Below are 22197 nucleotides of genomic sequence, written 5' to 3' on the forward strand. Positions count from 1 at the left end.
TTACACTTTCAAAAATAAATGAAAAACAAAATAAAAGGCCACCAAGCCTCTCTGGGAATGTCTACACTGCAATAAAACACCCAAAGCTGGCCCCCAAGGAAGCAGGGTCCCAGAGCCCAGGCTCCAGCCTTAGCCCTAATGTCTACACTGCAATTTTATAGCCCTGCAAGCCCTGTGAGCCAAAATCAGCTGACAAGGGCCAGCCATGGGTGTTTTACTCCAGTGTAGACATACCCCAGAGTGTACAGAAAGCACAGCTTTGTTGCCATTCATTGGCTTCTCCTACTTTTACATTGGCTACTGCTAGGTGTACATGAATAGTTTTAATTGAAGTGAGAGGAGAGGGACCTCAATTCCCAGTTAAGATCAGTTGATGGGTATAAAGGGGAACACAGGAAGCCTGCTTTCTAGATCAATAAGATATTGGGAAGTACTGAGATTGCTTAAAGTGTGGTGTGCCTTGAGGGAGAAAGGGCAGTTTATTATCTTTACAGCACTGATTTCTCTTCCACTGGAAAGCTGACCTGCAAATTCCCAGATATTAGCTACCAGTAGGCATATTGGTTTCTGAGTATGCTGGAAAAAGGACCAAAGATCAAATTCTGTCTTGAGATTAGGGGTCCTAAAATAGCATTTGCTTTCACAAGAGATGGTCTTTGGCCTATTCAGTCCCTCTTGTGATGTCTTAGATAGGGCTATTTGAAATTTGTCTATTTTTTTAATTGGAAAAAGGGGGGGAAAGTTTTGAAAATATTGTTCATAAAGGATCTATTCACAATCTCCATCTTTCCCATACTTGTTGAGGTGGGAACAGATTTCCAATAAATTAATGTTTATTTTCAAGTTTGCTTTGCCTTCAAGCCATTAAGCATTGGAACAAACTACTAAGGGAAGGGTAGATTCTCCATCTCTTGATATCTCCATATAAAGACTAAATGCTTTTTGGGAAGATTATGCTTTGGACAAACACAAGTTACTTGGTTCTGTACATAGGTATTTGGGTGGAATTCTATGACCTGTGTTATGCAGGCAGTTGGACTTGAGGATCTAATGGTCCCTTCTGGCCTTAAAAAATCAGAGTCTGTCTTTTCAAAAGGAGGTGCTGTAGTCATTATGAATAGGTCGGAATATGAACAAGAGGCTGCTAGACAACTCTCTGACACCACATTCTACAGGCCATTACCCTCTGAACCCACTGAGGATTACCAAAAGACAAACATGACTACCACTCTGAAACCTGTCTTTTCAAAAGATCATAAAAGGAAGGTGTGCTTTGCATTTGTAAAACCATAGAAATTTAGGGCTGCAAGGGACCTTCAGAGACCAAGTCCAGTCCCCTGCATTGAGGCAGGACCAAGTATACCTAAAGTAGATTTACTTACTGTCAGTATTCATGTGTAGAGATTGGGGAGTGGAGTCATGTCCCAGCCTGCAAATATCTTTTTGCCATCTAGTGTATTCTAATTGATACATGATACTTGTATTATTGGAAGTTATAAAAGTAACTGTGTAAGAAGGTAAAAGTGCATTGAAGAAAGAATATACACCCCACAATGTTTGGTGCTTGTAAAAAGCAGGATCAGATTTTTAGCTTGTCTAAATTGACATAGCTCCACTGAAATCATTAAAAGACATGAAAGGATAATTACAGCCCATAGGTCTAGCCTTTAATGTCTATGCATCATCCCTGTATCAGCTATGAAAAGAGTCTTTGGGTTTTCACAAATTCTTAGGAGGCCTCTAAAAATGGAGAGAATACGGTACTTTGACCATTTATAGCCTTGGCATTCACACAATGTTGGAAAGGAAGTCAATGATCATAGGAAAAAGAGGGTAATACATTTAGAAAAATTTGAGAGAACAGTGCCATAGTGGGATCTTGTGTGATTTGGGGAGAAGGATATCGTAACAAATGATAAAGTATACTGGAAGGGAACAGAGAAGAGGCTGAAGAGAGGCAGATTCTGAAAAGCAAATAGAATCTTGAAGCAAGAGAAAAAGTTAAAAATGATGGTAAAAATGATAAAACAGGGTTTGATCCTGCAAACAATTACCAATGTAGTGGGATTAGTTGCATGAGAAATTATGCATGTTGGGTAAATTTTTACAGGATCAAGTCCTTAGTTTTGTTCCCTGAATTTGAATGTAAAGTCATTTGAGCAAATGCACACGTTGAAGTTCTGTTTGTAGCAATCAACACCAGCACAAAATAGTCAAACATTTGAGCCACAATTTTAAAATGATTGCTAATTTTGGGTGCCACAGAGTTGGGGTGCCCAGCTCCAATGACACTGTGCATCCACATTATTTGATGGCATTTATAGCATCTCCGAAAATCAAGATCTAGGTGTCCTGAAGTTGGAAACCCAAAATTAGTGGATATTTTTGAGAGGTTAGGCTTTGATAAAGTGTAGGACTTCTGGAGTATTAATATTCACTTTAATCAAATGCCCCAAAAGGTATCTTCTCTTTTATATTACATCTGTTTGTTTCCCCTCACAGGTCTCTTGACACAATACTGAGCAATGCTGTACAAGGCTTATCTGGCCTCGATTCTTACTTAGTCGAAGTGGAGGGAGATACTCTTTACTTGTATGGTTCTGGAGCTCTGGAATCCCTGGATCGAAATTGGAGCGTTCAGACAGCTGGAACCATCACCACAGTCTCCTTTATGTTCATAGAATTTGATGAAATTGTTCAAGTGTTACCAAAACTGAAGATCAGATTTCCTAATTCTGTGGTAAGACATTTCCTCTGAGACTTCAGAAGTCTGAATAGCTACAAGAATATTTGGATGATCTTTATTAACACCTTGTTTTGGTCAAGTAACCTTTACTTTTCAGCTTATTATCACTTATGTATATGAATTTGGATTATTTGTATAACTCAGTTTTGTCTAAATTGTACTTTTGACTTGATAAGGCCTTCTTGATTGAGCAAGAGACTTCAGTCAGAATTCTCAAGGCAGATTGAGGGATTCCTCTTAGGTTGGAAATTTATTTCTGTCACAAACATTTCTTTTGGCCCTTCATAAAGTAGAAAAGGGTTGCTATATTTTGAGATGGAAATACAATACTTTTACATTTTTGATCCATTATTTCCATGTATCAAGAAGTATTTGTTTGTGTATCAAGGCCAGCATCTGAGCAGCTGGAGACAGAGAGGTCAGAGGTGGTGCTGGTTAAGCAAAGAATTATCTGGAGTTCTGTGGTTCTTGCTCAACCGAAAAAACGTAAATGTGCAAAGTCTCTGGCCACATTCCCTCCAGGCAATATGGGTTATAAAATCAAAGCAAATAACATAAAACTAACTAGAACAGTATAAACAGGTAGGCTCATATGCCTTCATAGCTCCCTGTCTGGGTTTTTGATCAACAGACCTCTGCCTCTCCTTCTCATAAAGATACCCCATGCTTTTTTTTAGAAGTTTCTAAGCTTAATTGAGCCTACTTGCTTCAGCTCAGGCAGGTATTTCCAGGTATGACTTCAAAATCCCAGCAAAGGTTTTAACTCCTCAAAACCTCATTCTGCTATCTGGCTTATCGTGGCCTCCTTTTAGGGATGCTACTGAAGCAGTGTTGGAAGGAGCAGAAGAATTGACTGATTCCATAATCTGTACAGCTGGTACAACCAGGAAGCAGTCAGACTCTACATGCTCAAAATATGTCTTGCTTATTACCTTGATTACAGTGTAGAACTATCCCACTCTTTTGTTTCTATACAAAGTTTAAACAAATCTTGTTGTTGCAACACTTCTACAAAGGGGCATGGGGTTTTGCCCCTCTTATTGCTAATGACCCAATTTAAACCCAAGGAATCACAATGATGGTATAATAAATATGTGTGATAAACCAGTCATCGAAAAAACTGGGGAATTGGGTCCTATACACCTGTAACTTAATCAAAACAGTTAAGGCAAAGTGTCTGTCTTAATGACAGGTTTCAGAGTAACAGCCGTGTTAGTCTGTATTCGCAAAAAGAAAAGGAGTACTTGTGGCACCTTAGAGACTAACCAATTTATTTGAGCATAAGCTTTCGTGAGCTACAGCTCAATTCATCGGAAGTGAGCTGTAGCTCATGAAAGCTTATGCTCAAATAAATTGGTTAGTCTCTAAGGTGCCACAAGTACTCCTTTTCTTTTTGTCTGTCTTAAGTGACCACAGCATTGGTTGCATCCGATGAAGTGAGCTGTAGCTCACGAAAGCTTATGCTCAAGTAAATTTGTTAGTCTCTAAGGTGCCACAAGTACTCCTTTTCTTGTTGTGGATACAGACTAACATGGCTGTTACTCTGAAACATAGCATTATAATACTTTAAAAAGTTGTGGTCACACCTTTTTGAAAACTTACAAACCAATTAATGCCTATTGTATTTTTACATGCTTTAATACTCAATGACTTTTCATCATTTTTTTTTTCATAAAGAATACAGAATAGCTATGACTGTGCACTTACAATCTTCTTCACTTGAAAAAGTAAGTGCTAAGATTTTCCCACTCGGAGGCCACCAGAGGTCTGTATCGCTGAGATCTCTTATTTTATTTTCCAGTTTTTATTTTAATTTATTGGATACAAAAGGGAGAGGGCTTCTTTTTAAAGAGAGAATGCATCATGTGCCACATTGTTTTGAAGAGGTATTAAAAGCTCTACACATCAAGTGAGTCCAGTTGCTTAGATGGGCCCAAGAGCTGGTTAGTCATGTCTGAGGAGAATTGAAGTAGCATGGAATAGAGCTGATCTAACACTGAGCTTGTTGTCTGTAACCCAGTTGTGTTGTCTTACTCTTATGTGTCCTCCACCATAAGTTTAACGTACTTTTTTTGTCATGACTGTTTTTTTGTCACAGCACCTGAAGTTTAAGGAGACAAATATTGTCATGTTGCAGCAGTTTAATGCGTTAGCACAGGTGCGTCGCATGGAACAGTTGACGGTTGATCCTCAGGGAAATCCAGTTGTCAACTTTACTCTGTGGAAATACTATGTTCTGTTTAGACTGAACCATTTTAATCTGCAGAAGATAAATGGAACTGAGGTAAGAGGAAGTAATATTTTTTTAGGAATACAAAGAACGTATAACTTCCCTCTCAAAATTATTCCTATAAAATGAATGCTCATTAATTTAAAGAACAGATTCTTATTTCATAAATGTATATTGATTACATATTAATAAAATTAATAGAGCAACTCCATTCATTGTTATGCAAAAGTAAAAAAGATGTAAATATACTTCCTGACATAATTTACCCTGCTCTACATTCGCCAAACGTAATCTGTGGTTTTTACTTATGTAGCCCCAAAAAATACCTATTGTTGCTATAGCTCTTGGTAATTGGAAAAGACAGTTCAACCCTGTTCCTGAATACATATGATAAAGAAACACAAATCAATTTGTGTTTATTTGTGTTTTTTTTTTTTAATTTTAAAGAATTCATACACTTCACCTCTTCAGTTTCTTGTAATAAGCTTTTCTCTGGTTTATTATAATATGTTTGAAAGGAATTTAAATATTGGCATTGGAGATATATATTTAATTAATTGCTTGACAGCCCTTATATATATAGATATAGCTATATATGTATAAGAGCTGTCAAGCGATTAAAAAAATTAACCATGCAATTAATCGCATTGTTAAATGATAATAGACTACCATTTATTTGAATATTTTTGGATGTTTTCTACATTTTCAAATATATTGATTTCAGTTACAAAACAGAATACAAAGTCTACAGTGCTCACTTTCTATTTATTATTTATTATAAGTATTTGTACTGTAAAAAAAAAAGCAGAAGGCATAGTATTTTTCATTTCACCTAATACAAGTACTGTAGTGCAATCTCTTTATCATGAATGTTGAACTTACAAATGTAGAATTATGTACAAAAAACAAACTGCATTCAAAAATAAAACCATGTAAAATTTTAGAGCCTGCAAATCCACCCAGTCCTGCTTCTTGTTCAGCCAGTCGCTCAGACAAACAAGTTTGTTTACAGTTGCAGGAGATAATGCTGCCCACTTCTGGTTTAATGTCACCTGAAAGTGAGAACAGGCCTTCTCATGGTACTGTTGTAGCTGGCATCGCAAGATATTTACGTGTCAGATGTGCTAAAGATTTATATGTCCCTTCATGCTTCACCCATCATTCCAGGGGACATGTGTCCATGCAGATGATGGGTTCTGCTCGATAACAATCCAAAGCAGTGCAGACCGACACATATTCATTTTCATTATCTGATTCTCATGCCACCAGCAGAAGGTTGATTTTCTTTTTTGGCGATTCGGGTTCTGTAGTTTCCACATTGAAAAGTTGCTCTTTTAAGACTTCCGAAAGCATGCTTCACACCTCGTCCCATTCCGATTTTGGATACTGCTATAACACGAAATATATGGCAGAATGCAAGTGAAACAGAGCAGGGGACATACAATTCTCCCCCAAGGAGTTCAGTCACCAATTAATTAACGTATTTTTTTTTTTAACGAGCATTATCAGCATGGAAGCATGTCTTCTGGAGTGGTGGCCAGAGCATGAAGGGGCACATGAATGTTTAGCATATCTGGCACGTAAATACCTTGCAATGCTGGCTACAAAAGTGCCATGCAGATGCCTGTTCTCACTTTCTGGTGACGTAAATAAGAAGAGGGCAACATTATCTCCTGCAAATGTAAACAAATTTCTTTTTAGTGATTGGCTGAACAAGACGTAGGACTGAATGACTTGTAGGCTCTGAATTTTACATTGTTTTCTTTTTGAGTGCAGTTACGTAACAAAAAAAATCTACATTTGTAAGTTGCACTTTCATGACAAAGAGATTGCACTACAGTACTGGTAGGAGGTAAACTGAAAAATACTATTTCTTTTGTATCAATTTTACAGTGCAAATATTTGTAATAAAAATAATATACACTTTGATTTTAATTACAACACAGAATACAATATATATGAAAATGTAGAAAAATATTTAATACATTTCAATTGATATTCTATTGTTTAACAGCGCAATTAAAACTGCGATTAATCACAATTTTTAATTGCGATTAATATTTTCAAATTAATCACGTGAGTTAATTGCCATTAGTCAAGAGCCCTAATATATATATAAGCATACTTGACAGCTGGTTTTAGTACAAGACATTATTATTTATATAGTATTTTTTAACTCCAGGTACAGCATATACATAAGATCTCAAATATTTTCTTTATGTCACCACTCCATCAAATGGAAACCTTTGATTTTTTACCTCTTACAAAATCCTTAATTGTTTAAAGTGAAAAGAAAGGGAGTACATTAATACAGGTATACATCTGCACCTTGTGTACCCATTTGCGCCAGTGCAAAGTGGGTGTAAAAGCTATCATCTGATCTGGATAAATTATACATCTGTCAGGCACCCAGGGCTCAAGTAAGCAAGGTGCTGAGCACTATAGCCCAGATACAACACTTAAATACATACTTCAATTTAAGCATGAGATTAGTTAGGTGCTTTACAGTTAAGTGTTTTGTGGGATCATGGCCAGGATGCTCAGCACGTTGCAGGACTGAAATCTCACTTTGCGTTTGTGTAAATGATTATACCAAGTTCAGGATTGCAGTGATTTGAGCTGTCTATATGGAGTGTAATTCCAAAAAGTTGTACCTATGGATGTGAATTTTTCAGCAACATCGTGGGCAAGATTAGCATTAAAGGTTAAGGAAGCTAAATTGCAGTAGTTACATTTGTTTTTCTGTAGTTCTCATTAACAAAATATCTACCAGAAACTTAAATAATTACACTGTAAAAATCTTATGAGAAATAGTAAATTAAATGTCTAGTATTTTTAATTGGCCATTATAGTTTGTTTTAATTTGTCTGTATCTGATAACTAATAAAGTATACAGAAATTTGAAGTCTATAATTCACCCTTTTTTTAGCTGTATCCAGCACAAATTAATCACGCAACATAGGAAGAGCGGGTTAAAGAGCTAAACTGAACTAAAAGCTCCCACGGGGAGGAAAATAGAAAGCAAAAATGCCTCCCTTTAATTGTGCTATATCTTAAAAAGAAAACAAATCATTAAACTTCTAATACTGTTTTTGTGTGGACTTTTTCTTAAACATAAATAATCCCAGGAAAACATTTTGAAATAACCTTATACTGTGCTACTTGTTTGTTTTTCTTTTCTTTAAATTTACTGATCACGAACTCCTGTAAAAGGTGCCTGTTAAAAAGTTGGGATTTGTAAGACTGAATATGGCTTTTAAAAGCTTGTTTTTCAATTTATACTATATATGTATTTAAATGTTGTGTCTCCATGCAGCATTTACTGCACTATTTAAAATACAAACATGTTTTTAAAGAGTTCTTCAGAAAATAAATGCTCCCTGCTTATCCCACACCGCCTCCAAAAAAAGTTTAAGTAATTAGGCCTTCCAGCATGCTTTGTCAATATACTCAGGTTTGAAAGAAAAGCCATGAAACTTGTTCACGAGCCAAACCCACACTTGAGAGAAGAGCTGTGTGCTAACCAGAGACAGCCCCCACAACAAAGGGTCTCTACTCCCAGGCCTCACCCTGCTATGTGGGCTGGCTGTGGCGTGCCCAACCCTCTTTTAATGTAGTTTCACAAGTGTAAATTTTCCTAATCTAGACAAACCCCTGGACTACATAACAAACCAGTTCACATTTAATTGTGGAACTTTACAAAATGTTTAGCAGCAAAGATGTACAGTTTGCAAATGACAGGGTAGATTCATTGAGTATTGTATGCATAGTTTCTTGACATACTATATACTATTAAGGAGCATTGATAATGCATCTGAACTTCCCTAAGTGCTGTTACCATTACATCCTGTGGTGGTGAATGGTACCAAGAACACACTAGAGGTTTCGCTAAAGATTAGCATTCTTATTTAATGTTTGCATATAGCACACAGTGACTGCCTTGGGGAATTTTACAGTAGCATAACACGATGCTGGGAAAGAAGACATCAGACAAGGGGAATGTTTGTGGTGTTCATTTTTTATTTGAAATTTAATAGATTTTATTTAGATGTCGGGGGGGAGCATCATTAGAGAGTTTGTAGGGGAAAAGAATTGGGCTTTGAACACAGATGTTTAAAGTACATGGTGTCATTTCTTCAACAGTTTGAAATTATTTTAAAGACATAGCTGTAATTTTATGCTGGAACAACAGTATAGTTCATGTTTAGGAAAGTAAAGTATTACGGGGAAGAATTAATTTACTGGACTGGGAAAGGCCAGCCACTTAACCCTGACAGAAAAAAATCATCTTTTTGTAAAGACTGCCCCGTTGTGCTGCCAAAGTCAGAGAGACCATGGCTTATCTTTCATCATTTAAGTGCTTAGAGACCTTTACTTCTGCACCAGAGCTTGATCAGAAATGTTTCCAATATATCTCTGTAAATTTATGCAACATGGTAAAGAATTAATCTGTGTGGGCTGGAACACTCAGGGTGGAAGAACTGGTCATTTAATGAGCAGTATCTTGAAACATAGAATATCATATTGTATGCATCAAAGTTTCCAGAGTCGGTAGACAATAATAAGTAAAACAAGCAAAAGTAACTTGCGTGATTGCTCTTTTAATGTATTGAAGATGCCAATAAAAGTAAATCTAAGTTTTGAAAAAGTCGTACAGATATATTGTTTCCTTTCTTTAAATATTCCTGGAGTATCTCTGGTATGCAGTTTTATATAGCACATATTTTAACTGATTTGATTTGTGCTGGTCATTTCTGAACATGATCAAGTTTTACGATTTGTGAAAGTTTTCCATTCCTCTTTTTTTCACAGGTTACTGAGAATGATACAGTAATGGCTGAAAGACTCTTTGGCATTCTTGCATATGTAGCATCTTCTGAATTGCCTCAGTATCGCCTACTTTCACTACTTGGAGAATCCAGGTAAAAGTTATTTTAAATGTTTAAGAAGGAACGCTTTTATAGCCATAGAAATGATATTTTTACCGTAATTTTGTTTGTATAAGTGCGTTAAGAATTAAGTTAACAGTTAAATCAGTCCACCCTTGCTTTTGGTTAAGTTAGACCGTTAGATTAATCAGTTTTTTTCAAAAAGAACTTGATTTTCTTTGCTTTTTTTTTTATAAAATAAAGTAGTTAATAGAGAAAACACACAAATAGCTCAATTACAAATTGATACGTGCAATGAACTTTTAGGATGATACAGAAAATAATCACAGAGGGAGATGCCAGTTTATAGTTCAGTGGCTCACAGTGTCAAAGGTCCTGGACTCTACGTGAGCACTAGAAATACTTACTGGCTCAACCTACGTTTATTCAGACCAACATTAATTTCTTACACATACAATTAGACTGTTTGGGGTATTATGTTAACATAATGAAGAAGAGCAAAAGTAAATTTCATATTGGCTTGTATAAGACCAAGTTTGATCTTATTTCCTGCATTTCACAGGTTATGAAAACTGTTGATAGTTCTTCATTGGGGACCACACAGGAGAGACTGCAAGTTTGGTTGGTTTAGGGCACTCAATGAGTGCTACTTAGCAGGTGCACCTGCAGAGCACCCACTGTGATCTAAACTCTCCTTGCTCAAGTCTCAGAACAGGGAGACTGGGATGAGCCCAGATTAGAATTAGTACTACATAGCCTTCCTGACACCGGATACCTTCCCAAATTTTGTGGGGGAGGGTGCAGACCAGGTCTGGGGGGAGAATGAGATTCCCTGCCCACTTCGCTCTTGTTCCACAAAAGCCAATGCTTTTATTTTCTTAACTCTTATTCCCAACAGGCTAATGTGCTTTCTTCTGGTCCACTTTTATGGGATTTTTGTGGGTTTTTTTTAATGTTCAGAAATATAAACATTTAATTTTAAAATGCTCAAATTGCCTGGGGCAGAAAACTGACGGGGTGCATGGAATACAGACAGGGCATTGTGGAAAAGAGGAGAATGCAGGGGATGAGAATAGGAAGGCAACAGATGTGGGGGATCAGCAGAAGATGCTAGGAGAAGCAGTGTCTGAGTGGAATGGAGTTAGGGAATGCTAGAGGTGATGGCATTTAAAAGGTCCACAATGTAAGTGCCTGCTATGATCTGCCCTACTGAGCTCTTCTCTTGGAATCCATGGAAGTGCAGGGGTGTGAAGCCTGTTACTATTTGAACCTTAACAAGTCCACATCTTCTTAGGACACTTACACTGAAGATTTTCTAATATTTTCTCAGGGACAACCAGTCCAACTAGTTCCATTCCCCAGTGCTGCTGTCCTGCAACCCCCCTACATGTCTATAACATACCGGCACTTCCTGTGCTAAGGTCTCCCTAAATCTTGCTCTCCCATGCATTGCTTGTGCCCCGAAAAGTGCTCGCTCCATCCCTGTCCCCTACAACTTACCCACTACAACGTTCTACTGGGTGACCAGCTGAACTGTCCCTGTCTTGATGAGTGGGGCAACTGCTTCCCTGATGTTCCCAACCCTGCAGAGATTTTTTGGCTTATGTTACTACCAAATATATATTGCTTGCTTAAACTGTGAGAAATGTTTTGTTTTGGAAGAGAGATATTTTTACTTAAATTGTTTTGTTTTGTTCCACTTCTCCATAGCATTTCTGTCACAAGCAGAAATAGGTTTGCCTACATTTATTTTCTGAAGGTCTGTTCCATCATATATTGTTGTTTTCACATTTACAATATACAAATAATTCTTTACACTTTTACTGCTTCCTCCAAGGATCTCAAAGTACTTAGCAAACATTCATTAAGCCTCGCTAGAGAGCCATCAAGGTAATTAAAAGAGATAAGAAATTAAGAAATCTCAAATGTTATATAAAAATATGGATTTCTTCACTCACTGCTGAACTGCAGTCTCCTAAGCATCTATTTAACAATATACAGCAATACTGGTTAGCAGTTTTAGGACAGAAAGCAAAGACAGACATATCCAGTTGAAACTTCATGGGGGTTTTATGTAGGCAAAATATAATTAACTAAGAATTTGGCCAGAACACATAAATTAACATACTCTTATGAAAATCCCTTTATAAGTAAAATGACAAATATTACACAGATCCCACTGTTTAAAATTACTAAAAAAACCCATAAGTTTTTCTGTACATTGCAGAAATATTGATTCACAAATAGAATGTAGTCATACAAGTTGAACAAAGTCCTTGGGTATATAATGTACGATGTATATGCATTTCTGATAATAAGGAGCTGATATAGGACATAGTCAAAGATGTGCATACATATAAGTGTACTGTTTATCTGATTCCAGTGTCATGTGTTGGGCAGCACTTATTGAGTTACATACTAGAGACACGGAAGTAATTTTAATGGGTGTTTTATAGTTGAAATATATGACAATTAACAGTTTTGAGTTTTGACATTGTAGAATAAAAGGTGTTTAAACGTTTTTGGAAAAGAAGTTTCAATGGTATTGTTAGATTTCTGTGGATACTTTTACTTTAAGTACCTGTCTGAAGTTGTGTGATTATTTTCCATTTTGGAGCCCTGTTATGGTATGTGTCAAAACAAGCATTTGTCTTCATAGTTTGCGGTTGTTATGGAACAAAATAATGGATGGATATCTCTGGGACCTTCTGTATGTATCAAGGCTGCAGGATGCAATAAACCCAAAATTCCTAAACTCAATGTTCAAAGCAACAACCAAAAAAAAAAAGTGCGGGGGTGGCGCTACATAAAATCACTGAAAAGCATTGACACTTTAATAAAGTCTCAAATAATTAAATCTGTAAATCTTTTTACTGCCTTTCTACAGGAAGAAGCAATTCTGTTATATGCTAGAGGCAAAGGGGAAGAAATCTGGGATTGTCAGTGAAGAAAGTAATGACAGCAGAAGAGTTGGAGGAGAAAATGCAAGTCAAGCTATACTGAATTACACCACAAGGGAGTTTCATACAGAAAAGCTTGAGGTAAATGTGTTAGTTTGAGGATCCTGTGAAGATCATATACTCTGAAACATTCCAAATATAATTTTTTTTTCTTTTGGGTGGCTTGTTTAATTTTTAATCAATTTTCATATATTTTATTTCCCTGAAATAATGTTATTCACTTTCACCGTCTGAAAGTTTACAGGGTACTTCCAGACTTCTCTGGGACACAGTGACTAAGATTCATATTATAGCAATGGTGCCATGAAAAATCTGTAAATTTTAATAATCTGACACAGTAAATTTTTTTAATAATCTGACACATTTAAAAATAATGTTTTTATAAGATAAAGCACATAGACCAATTTGTGCTTTCAGATGTGCCGGCATGGCTCCCACTGACTTCAACCAAGGGCAATCTTTGTCATTCCTCCTGCACTCCAAAGCTCTCAGTCCAGTTCTGCTCTGCTTGTGAGCTCCCTCTCTGAGTTCTGGACTGTGCATTGCAGACTTAAGCATATTTTAAGAAATTGTCATCAGACAGTCCTTTTAACTTATTCTTCTATTAGCCCTGTGTACAAAGATCACCCAGGAAATTTTTTTATATGTCAATTTTACTGGGGGTCTTTAGAGTGTTAGTTTTTACATATCCCTGTTTATCATATTCATTTGTTTTTCAACCACATGATCAAACAATTCAGCTTACAGTATAAAAATAGCAACTACATCAGACCACAAGGTGGTCAGCACTGTACCCCTTAAAAAGGGATGTTACCCATACTGTGAAACATGCATGGATCACACATTCAGGATGCAGGACTTGTACATGGAGTATGCAAGTGTAAACTTACTTGGATTTTCTCACCAATTTTTTGGTACCATTCAAACTGGAATTTTAAACTACCTAGAATAATAGAATACGATAAGGATAAATAAGCACAGCTTTTATAAGGGTATAGTGATTTCTCTCATACGTTAGAATCCTTTAATTTAGACAGAGGTTTTTAATACAGTGCCTCCCAAGAGACTGCTAGAGACCTAGTTATCATGTGGAGAGATACATGTGGTGTGTTAAAACAAGACTGAAATAGAAAATACAGAGTAATAATAAATAATCATTTCTCAGCTTGGGAAAAGGTTAACAGTAGAGTGTCATATAGATCCAGTACTGGGGTTAGTATTGTGCAATGTAGAATAGAGCCATGACAAAAATTGTTTAAATCTCAGTAGAGGAAATTTTAGTACAGCCCAAATTTAAATAATAATAAAACGACAGACTGTCTTGTTTCAATCAAGCCCATCTTAGGTCAGCTTTTCTGGCTGCAAACCCCTTCCCTTAAGCAGGGGGAAAGAACATCTTTTCTCCTTTTTGAGGGGACAACCTTTAATAGCAGCTGTCTCCAGTCTCTACATTCTGGTACCCAGGTTTGTCCCTTGCTTATTCTTCAGGTTTATGGGGTGCATAAAATCCCATCACAATACTGGTAAGTAAATCAATAGTACATACTCAGCTTGATCATTGCATTGAGTTTTGGTCACCTCATCTCAAAAAGGACATAGCATGGAGGTGTTATGGGAGAGATTAAAAATACCAAAGCTGTTTAGTCTTGAAAGTGATGGCTGAATGGTAAAGGTCATTAAAGTAATTAATAGTGTAAGCAAGTGAGGCACTCCTGTTCACACTTTACCAGAATCAGAGGACAGTAATAAAATAATGCTGTGGTGTTCATGTGATTACATTAAAACTATACATGTGTTTTTGTTACCAGTGTAGTAATTCACACCTTATCCTTCATTATAGTATTCCATATGTGGCTGCCGATTTTACTGGTTGTCACAAGGGAAAAGCAAGATAGGCAAGAACTGCAAATTCCTGCTTCACATTAACAGTAAACTAACATACTAAATGTGATCAAGTCAGACCTAATTACTGAAGACAGTAGATTAGGTTTATTGATTATTAAGTTTTCAAACTAGGCACCTGGAAAGCATTTACTCTCCTTTTTCTCCTGTAAAAAATGGTCTGTGTTGTTTTCATGGGCCAAGGCATAACCTAATGTTTTTAACAATACTGTAAATCAGATAGATTAGGTATTTAGCACCAGTATAACTATTCACAGGACAACTTGTTATGACACTTTCTGGAAATCCTCCATAAAAAGAATTAGTATAATTGAAGAATGGCTAAAACGTAGTGCTAGTAGTTACTCAAAATGTATTTTTTTGTCATTAAGTTAGTTTCTAGAAGTTCAGATGACTTTTGTACAGTGCACACTATATGTTGTACGTAGGCTTGGCAGAATTCAATGTTTATTTTTTTATAAATTTCAGTGGAAATATTGATGTTTATTTTAATGATTTGTTTCAATTTTTTATTTACATTTTCACAGTTGAGTGAAATTATGGGTTGTGAGCATTTTTTTTTATTTCTATTGATTTAAATTTTCACAGTTGTGGGAAATTACAGGGGGCCAGACTAATTATTTACTGACAGAAGATGTTGAGATTCAAAAAGTTAAAGCTTTATACCATTAAAACATATTGTCAACATCACATTTCAAAATATACAAAGTAAATATCTTTAAATCAAACTATAATAGGTTCTCAAGCAGCATTTTTCTTATTTTGCCTATCTGTAAATTTCTGTTATGGTCAATAGAAAAGGTGAAATTGATGTTTACCGACATTTACTGATAAAAATGTACGATATGCATACATCAAAGAAAATATGAAAAGGTATATGTGTACCGGTTTATTTCTCCCTACTGTAGTTTACTTTGCTGCTGTTTAAAATTTTACATAGGTAAACTGATATTTTTCTATGTCAATACGCTTGCAGTGCCTAGATTTAAAAATAATCTAAAATGTAATAGTTTGCATAATATGCTATCACTCCTATCGCCCACAGCAACAAAAAAATCCAATTCTGTTCGAGAAAGTTAACATTGTTACTTCCAAATGGAATTTCAGAAAAAACAATTTGAGAGTGGTTAGCTAAATGGTTACAAAGCTTGGCTCTATGGCCCTATTCATTTAAAAAAACTGGCTGTACAATTTGCAGTTAAATTCATTTGTTAGAGAAAAGCATGGAGTGTTCTGCTTTTGTGAAGATCACTATTTTCTTTGCTTCATTAAAGTTCTTTTGGCCCTTTTTAATAAAACATTGTTATTTAGCCTTTTTTATCTGTCTTATGTAATCTATAATGGTTCTCCCATCCAGGAAATCAAGGAGAGAAAGCAATTTTGCCAGACATACATACAAGACTTAGTGAAAGAAGCTGCTGACATCAATATGAAAAACGAGTCTTTGCAGAAGCTGTGGCCTCAGATGTTCATTGAGCTTGTCAGGGATGCGGTGATAGAAATACGCAATAAAAATTCCTACATGAAACTCTGCCTACAGCGGATCACTGATCAAAAATAGCAAAGTTGATTCCTGCTGACTTACAATACTGACCAATAGCTTGCATGTTATGTTTCCCAAAGACATAAAACAAAAGAATATAAAATTACCATCACTGTAGGACACATTTTTTAAAGGATGCCTTTAAATTCAATGAGCTCTGTTTTTACAGCTAATGTTTCTCTCTCCAGTTTTCAAAACAAAAGTTTTCTTTTATACAAGTTTTCTTGTATAAAATTCTAACAGTGCATCCTTTGCTAAAGTGATGACATAGAAATAACTTGACAGCTGTGCCATGGTTTACTAAGTCTTTTGCTTTTTGTTGTTACTGATGCTACTGCTATAGTGCTAAAGCATTGGTTTAAAGGAAGAAGTTCACACACTGATGCTTGCCTTATGTTTTTTATTGAACACTTTTGATTTGTTTCCTTTTTGACTATTTGCTGCTGTGGTTAAAAAATTCACAGTTCAGAATATTGTTTTTTATGAGCGGAAGCTAATAAATTATTATGTGTACACTCCTTGAGCCTAATCATTTAAGACTTCATATTATTTAATACAATGGATTGTAAAACTGCATGTTGCCAATTCAGTACTGTTATAAAAAGAGTACATTTTACCAAAATAAAACTAATTGAAGATCCTCAACTAAACATAGTGTGATGTTAGTTTTAATTCCAGATATTTTTCATTATTTTGCTTTTATATGTTTATAAATGTATAGTATAATGTGTAAAATACCTAAGTAAAATAAGGGGGCTTTGATGAATTTTATCATTCTGTTAGAATACATACAAAATATTCATATAATTTATTCTGCCTTCCGGCTAGTAAATGATGAATTTCCAGCTCACCCAACATTCTTTGAAGCACGAGACCTGGAACAATATATTAAATTCCATCTTGAAACAGGATGTTTCCTTTTAAGTGCTTAGGGCTGGATTTTTAAAGATATTTATATGCCTAAAGATGCAGATAGGCACTTAATGGGATTGTGCCTACGTGCTTAGTCACTTTTGAAAGCACATTGGGTGTCCATCTGCATCTTTAGGTACCTAAATGCCTTTGAAAATCTGGGCCTTAACAATGTACTGTAGATAGTTGTCATCTTCTCAGCAGATGTACAGTGTAGCACCTCATTTGCTTGTACTGTTTATACAGTACTGGCTCTGGATTTTGCGCACTTAAGAATGGCCAGACTCCTTGTGGGAGAGGAATGGGTAAACTGAGACTGAGGGATGTTCTTTTTTAGAGTTTTTTATTTGCAGTGGGACAAATCCTTTCTCCAGTGCCAAGCCCAGGTAGTTTATGATATGAGGGAAGAAAAGTCTCTGCTCCCCTGCCCCCAGTTCTACACTCCACAACTGAGTAGCCCCTCTGGTTGTACCCTGTTTGGGTGGGGGGGTGATTGTCTGGTGGTCGCTGTCCTGGGAGTAGGAGATCCACCTATCCTCATTCCTCCAGGAATACAGAGAGACCCCCTAAGCAAGCTCCCAGCATCCTAGCCATACCCAGCCTCCACAGAGCAAAACTGCACTGCTTCCACTATGCCCAGGGCTCTCCATGGCTGCTGAGGAAGGCCTGTGGAAGTAAGGCTTTGCCCCTTTATACACACAAATCCTGTTACTACTAAGAACAAATAAGTTTTTTTTTTAAATAGTTAAAATCAGTAGAAAAGTTTATACACACACAGAAATGCAGCCTCGCTTTCACATCTCCAGTAAATCAGACCGGTGTTTTAACCTGCAGCCAGCTACTAGTTTACAAGTAAAGCTGCAGCTTCTCTCTTGCCACTGCTTCAAACTGCTTAACCACTCCCTAAAGAGACAAAAAACGTTTGGTAAGGAAATGTGCCTGGCTATCAACTAGAGTCACCATTGCCCGCCAACTGCGTTATTTATGTATTTTTCAATTGATTAAAAATACATCCTTCACTGCTTCTCAGGGCACAGAGACTTTAAAAAACATAGTTCACAGAAGAAAAGCCTAATGTCTTCCTCCCCCACCTCCCAAAAAATAAACCATCAGTCAAAAGCCTGCAGAGATGTGCGGTACATGCTGCCCTAGAAGTCAGCTGATGGGAGCTCTTATGGGAGACAAATTCCAGAGTACAGGGACATCCCCTGACAACATCCTGCCAGCTGCTTCCAGACATGTAAAGGTAGGGAATGTCAGTTCGAGTGCTCTGACTTCAACCATTAGGGCTCATCTACATGAGAAAGTTGCACCAGTTGAGCCCAGGTGTAATTTAAAGTACAGTGTGATTAAGCCAATGTAAAAGCCTATATGGACACTCTTATTTTGATTAAACTGGGATTATTTCCTTTTTGTTTGTCTATTACAAATCTGCTAAATTGAGATAAAATATGCTTAAACCAAAATAAGAATGGCCACTTAAGGGTTTGCTAAATCAGCTTGTATTTTTCCCTTGTGTATAGATAAGGCCTCAGCTGTCAGAGCACCTGTAGAGACTCAAAATATAGGATCTTCAATCAATATCAATGCCTTGAAATGTAGCTGGAAGTGACTAGAGGGAGACAATGTAGTCAGTGCTGATGCTAGCCCATTGGGGGCCCTTTGCACAAATATTTTTGTCCCCCTTACAAGATATAATAAAAAGTGAATAGGGGTCCCCCTTGAGCTGCTCAGGGCCCTACGCAATTACTTAGTCTGCTTGTGCCTAGCACCGGCTCTGAATGTAGTCATGGGAGCATTGATGTAGTACACTCTCCTCACCAACCTGGCTTAGCAATTCAGGTGCCACATTCTGCATCAACTGCAGCCTCTGAGTGGTCTCAAATAGCCCCATGTTGAGAGCACATTACAGTAAGGCAATTTGAGGGTGACAAAGACCTGGGTGACTCTGAGCACTTCCTTAACCTGCCAGCATCATCGCTGACTTCCCTTCTTCAGAAAAGTTCTTCCTCTTTTATGTATGTTTTTTCTGTTCTAATCCATGCTCTAGTTCACTGCTATTAAGTAAAAAGAAGAGGAGGACTTGTGGCACCGTAGAGACTAACCAATTTATTTGAGCATGAAGCTTTCGTGAGCTACAGCTCACTTCATCGGATGCATTCAGTGGAAAATACAGTGGGGAGATTTTATATACACAGAGAACATGAAACAGTGGGTGTTACCGTACACACTGTAACCAGAGTGATCAGGAAAGGTGAGCTATTACCAGCAGGAGAGCGGGGGAGGGGGGACCTTTTGTAGTGATAATCAAGGTGGGCCATTTCCAGCAGTTGACAAGAACAGTTGGGGGGGGGAATAAACGAGGGGAAATAGTTTTACTTTGTGTAATGACACATCCACTCCCAGTCTTTATTCAAGCCTAAGTTAATTGTATCCAGTTTGCAAATTAATTCCAATGCAGCAGTCTCTCGTTGGAGTCTGTTTTTGAAGTTTTTTTGTTGAAGAATTGCCACTTTTAGGTCTGTAATCGAGTGACCTCTCCAAGGCATCATCAAGGATCTACAACCTATCCTGAAGGATGACCCATCACTCTCACAGATCTTGGGAGACAGGCCAGTCCTTGCTTACAGACAGCCCCCCAACCTGAAGCAAATACTCACCAGCAACCACACACCATAAAACAAAAACACTAACCCAGGAATCTATCCTTGCAACAAAGCCTGTTGCCAACTGTGTCCACATATCTATTCAGGGGACACCATCATAAGGCCTAATCACATCAGCCACACTATCAGAGGCTCGTTCACCTGTGCATCTACAATGTGATATATGCCATCATGTGCCAGCAATGCCCCTCTGCCATGTACAGTGGCTAAACGGGACAGTCTCTACGTAAAAGAATAAATGGACACAAATCAGATGACAAGAATTATAACATTCAAAAACCAGTTAGAGAACACTTCAATCTCTTTGGTCACTCGATTACAGACCTAAAAGTGGCAATTCTTCACAAAAAAACTTCAAAAACAGACTCTAACAAGAGACTGCTGAATTGGAATTAATTTGCAAACCGGATACAATTAACTTAGGCTTGAATAAAGACTGGGAGTGGATGGGTCATTACACAAAGTAAAACTATTTCCCCTTGTTTATTCCCCCCCCACCCCCGCTGCTCCTCACAAGTTCTTGTCAACTGCTGGAAATGGCCCACCTTGATTATCACTACAAAAGGTGTCCCGTTTCCCCGCTCTCCTGCTGGTAATAGCTCACCTTACCTGATCACTCTGGTTACAGTGTGTATGGTAACACCCATTGTTTCATGTTCTCTGTGTATATAAAATCTCCCCACTGTATTTTCCACTGAATGCATCCGATGAAGTGAGCTGTAGCTCACGAAAGCTTATGCTCAAATAAATTGGTTAGTCTCTAAGGTGCCACAAGTCCTCTTCTTTTTGCGGATACAGACTAACACAGCTGCCACTCTGAAACCTGCTATTAAGTATAATACCTTCATTCCTCAACTGGAAAACTATGATGCCTGGGAGCTTACCCTTTATATTAAATCCCCGCAGAATTTAATCGAGATTAAATCAGTTGGGTCCTATAGAAATTTTAAGAAGTCTATATAACCAACTCCGGTCAGTAGAATTTAATAGAGAATAATCTCCTTTCTGTGGGCTTTTTGAACCATCCAATTAAATTTATAGCAGGGATATTACATATGAAACCATTAGGATGATCCAAAAATCCCAATAGAAAAGTTATTTTCTATTAAATCCTGTAGTGCTTTTCCCTAAGGGACAAGTGTTTTCCCTAAAAAATCATAAGAAAGGTGGAGTTCACACTGAAAAATGTGCATTTACAAAACTTTTTGGGTACATCAGTTCCTGTTGCAGCATATCCATACTGGGGGGGCCCTGTGCGGGAAAACATCTCAAGCCTACTTCTGCATAGGGGACAGGAACGTCACCAGCTGTGTGGAGGTGCAGAGCTCTTCCCAGGGTGTAGACAAAGGAGGTAGGTTCTGTTTGCTCCCATTCAGCAGCAATAAAAGGTTGAAACCTCTGTAGAAAAAAAAATATCTGTAGGGCTAGAAGGGGACACCCTGGAAATAGTTGGTTCCAGAGGGAGCCAGGGCTGTGATAATATTAAGCCCTTAAGAAGTATGGTCCTGCTTCAGGACTTCGTGGTTTGAGTTAAGGACCCTGATAAAGCTGAATGAAGTGACCCAGAAGATACAAGTGTGGGCTGCAGAACCACCTCTCTTGAGGGTGCTGTGTTCACTATGAGGTGTGAATGCTTGGGACCACATTGCCCAAATTCTCCTCTTCAATGACAGCTGTTTCATGGTCAGATTATTAGTTGGCTACATGATAGTAGCTGATCAGTTTATAATGAAAAACATTAAAATTGGAACAGTTGTATAACTGTCACTAATTTTTTTTTAGTAGGGCTAATATGTTGTCACCCCTCCCCACCCCTAAATTTCCACATGCTGTTTAGGAAATAACTGGGTTTTGGACATTAGTGTGGTTTTAAAAATAAGAGAGCTTATCATTTTAACAGCAATACAGTCTAAAGAAAATTTTGAATAGACTATATGGTGTTAATGTACATACTGAAATTACTTTAGTCCAGTCCAACAGAAACGTGTGATTGGTTACTGCAGCCACTGTGCCAATCACTAGAGGCCTGAGTTGCTGAGCACCCACAACTCCATTTGAAATTAGCATGAGCAGCAGGAGCTCAACGTTTGCGAAACTCGGGGCCTCTGTTTTTTTAGCTCTTTCTAACATGCCATATGTAAACTCGAGTCCAGTTGGAGTAGCTAACTGCATATGCAACACTGAAGGCCATGTGCCACCTTGAGAAAATACATTGATTTTCACTTGAGGAAAAGCAGTTCTTTTTCAGCATGAAAAGTCTAATATATAATAGGCAAATATGAGCCTTGCTTTTTGGAATGATGTATACTTTCATCGATCTCCAGGCCAGAAGGGACCACATTGCATACC

At 37.3% G+C, this 22197-nt stretch overlaps 1 protein-coding gene across 3 annotated transcripts in view; it reads left to right on the forward strand.

The window, feature by feature from the left end:
• Positions 1–16859, forward strand: part of LRRC49 (leucine rich repeat containing 49) — a gene marked incomplete at its 5' end in the record, with an annotated part of 130612 nt that extends 113753 nt beyond the window's left edge. Inside the window, 5 exons of one of the 3 annotated variants that reach the window (XM_084641337.1) lie at positions 2503–2740; positions 4845–5030; positions 9789–9898; positions 12753–12906; positions 16085–16859. In XM_084641337.1, coding sequence (XP_084497463.1) covers positions 2503–2740; positions 4845–5030; positions 9789–9898; positions 12753–12906; positions 16085–16288 — 892 coding nt within the window. In that variant the 3' untranslated portion in view covers positions 16289–16859. The remainder of the gene's footprint in view (positions 1–2502; positions 2741–4844; positions 5031–9788; positions 9899–12752; positions 12907–16084) is intronic. The other 2 variants (XM_084641338.1, XM_084641339.1) reach the window with 2 other exon arrangements.
• Positions 16860–22197: the final 5338 nt, after the last annotated feature.

This window comes from Lepidochelys olivacea (assembly GCF_965140295.1).
Source record: "Lepidochelys olivacea isolate rLepOli2 genome assembly, chromosome: 10".
Taxonomy (NCBI): domain Eukaryota; kingdom Metazoa; phylum Chordata; order Testudines; family Cheloniidae; genus Lepidochelys; species Lepidochelys olivacea.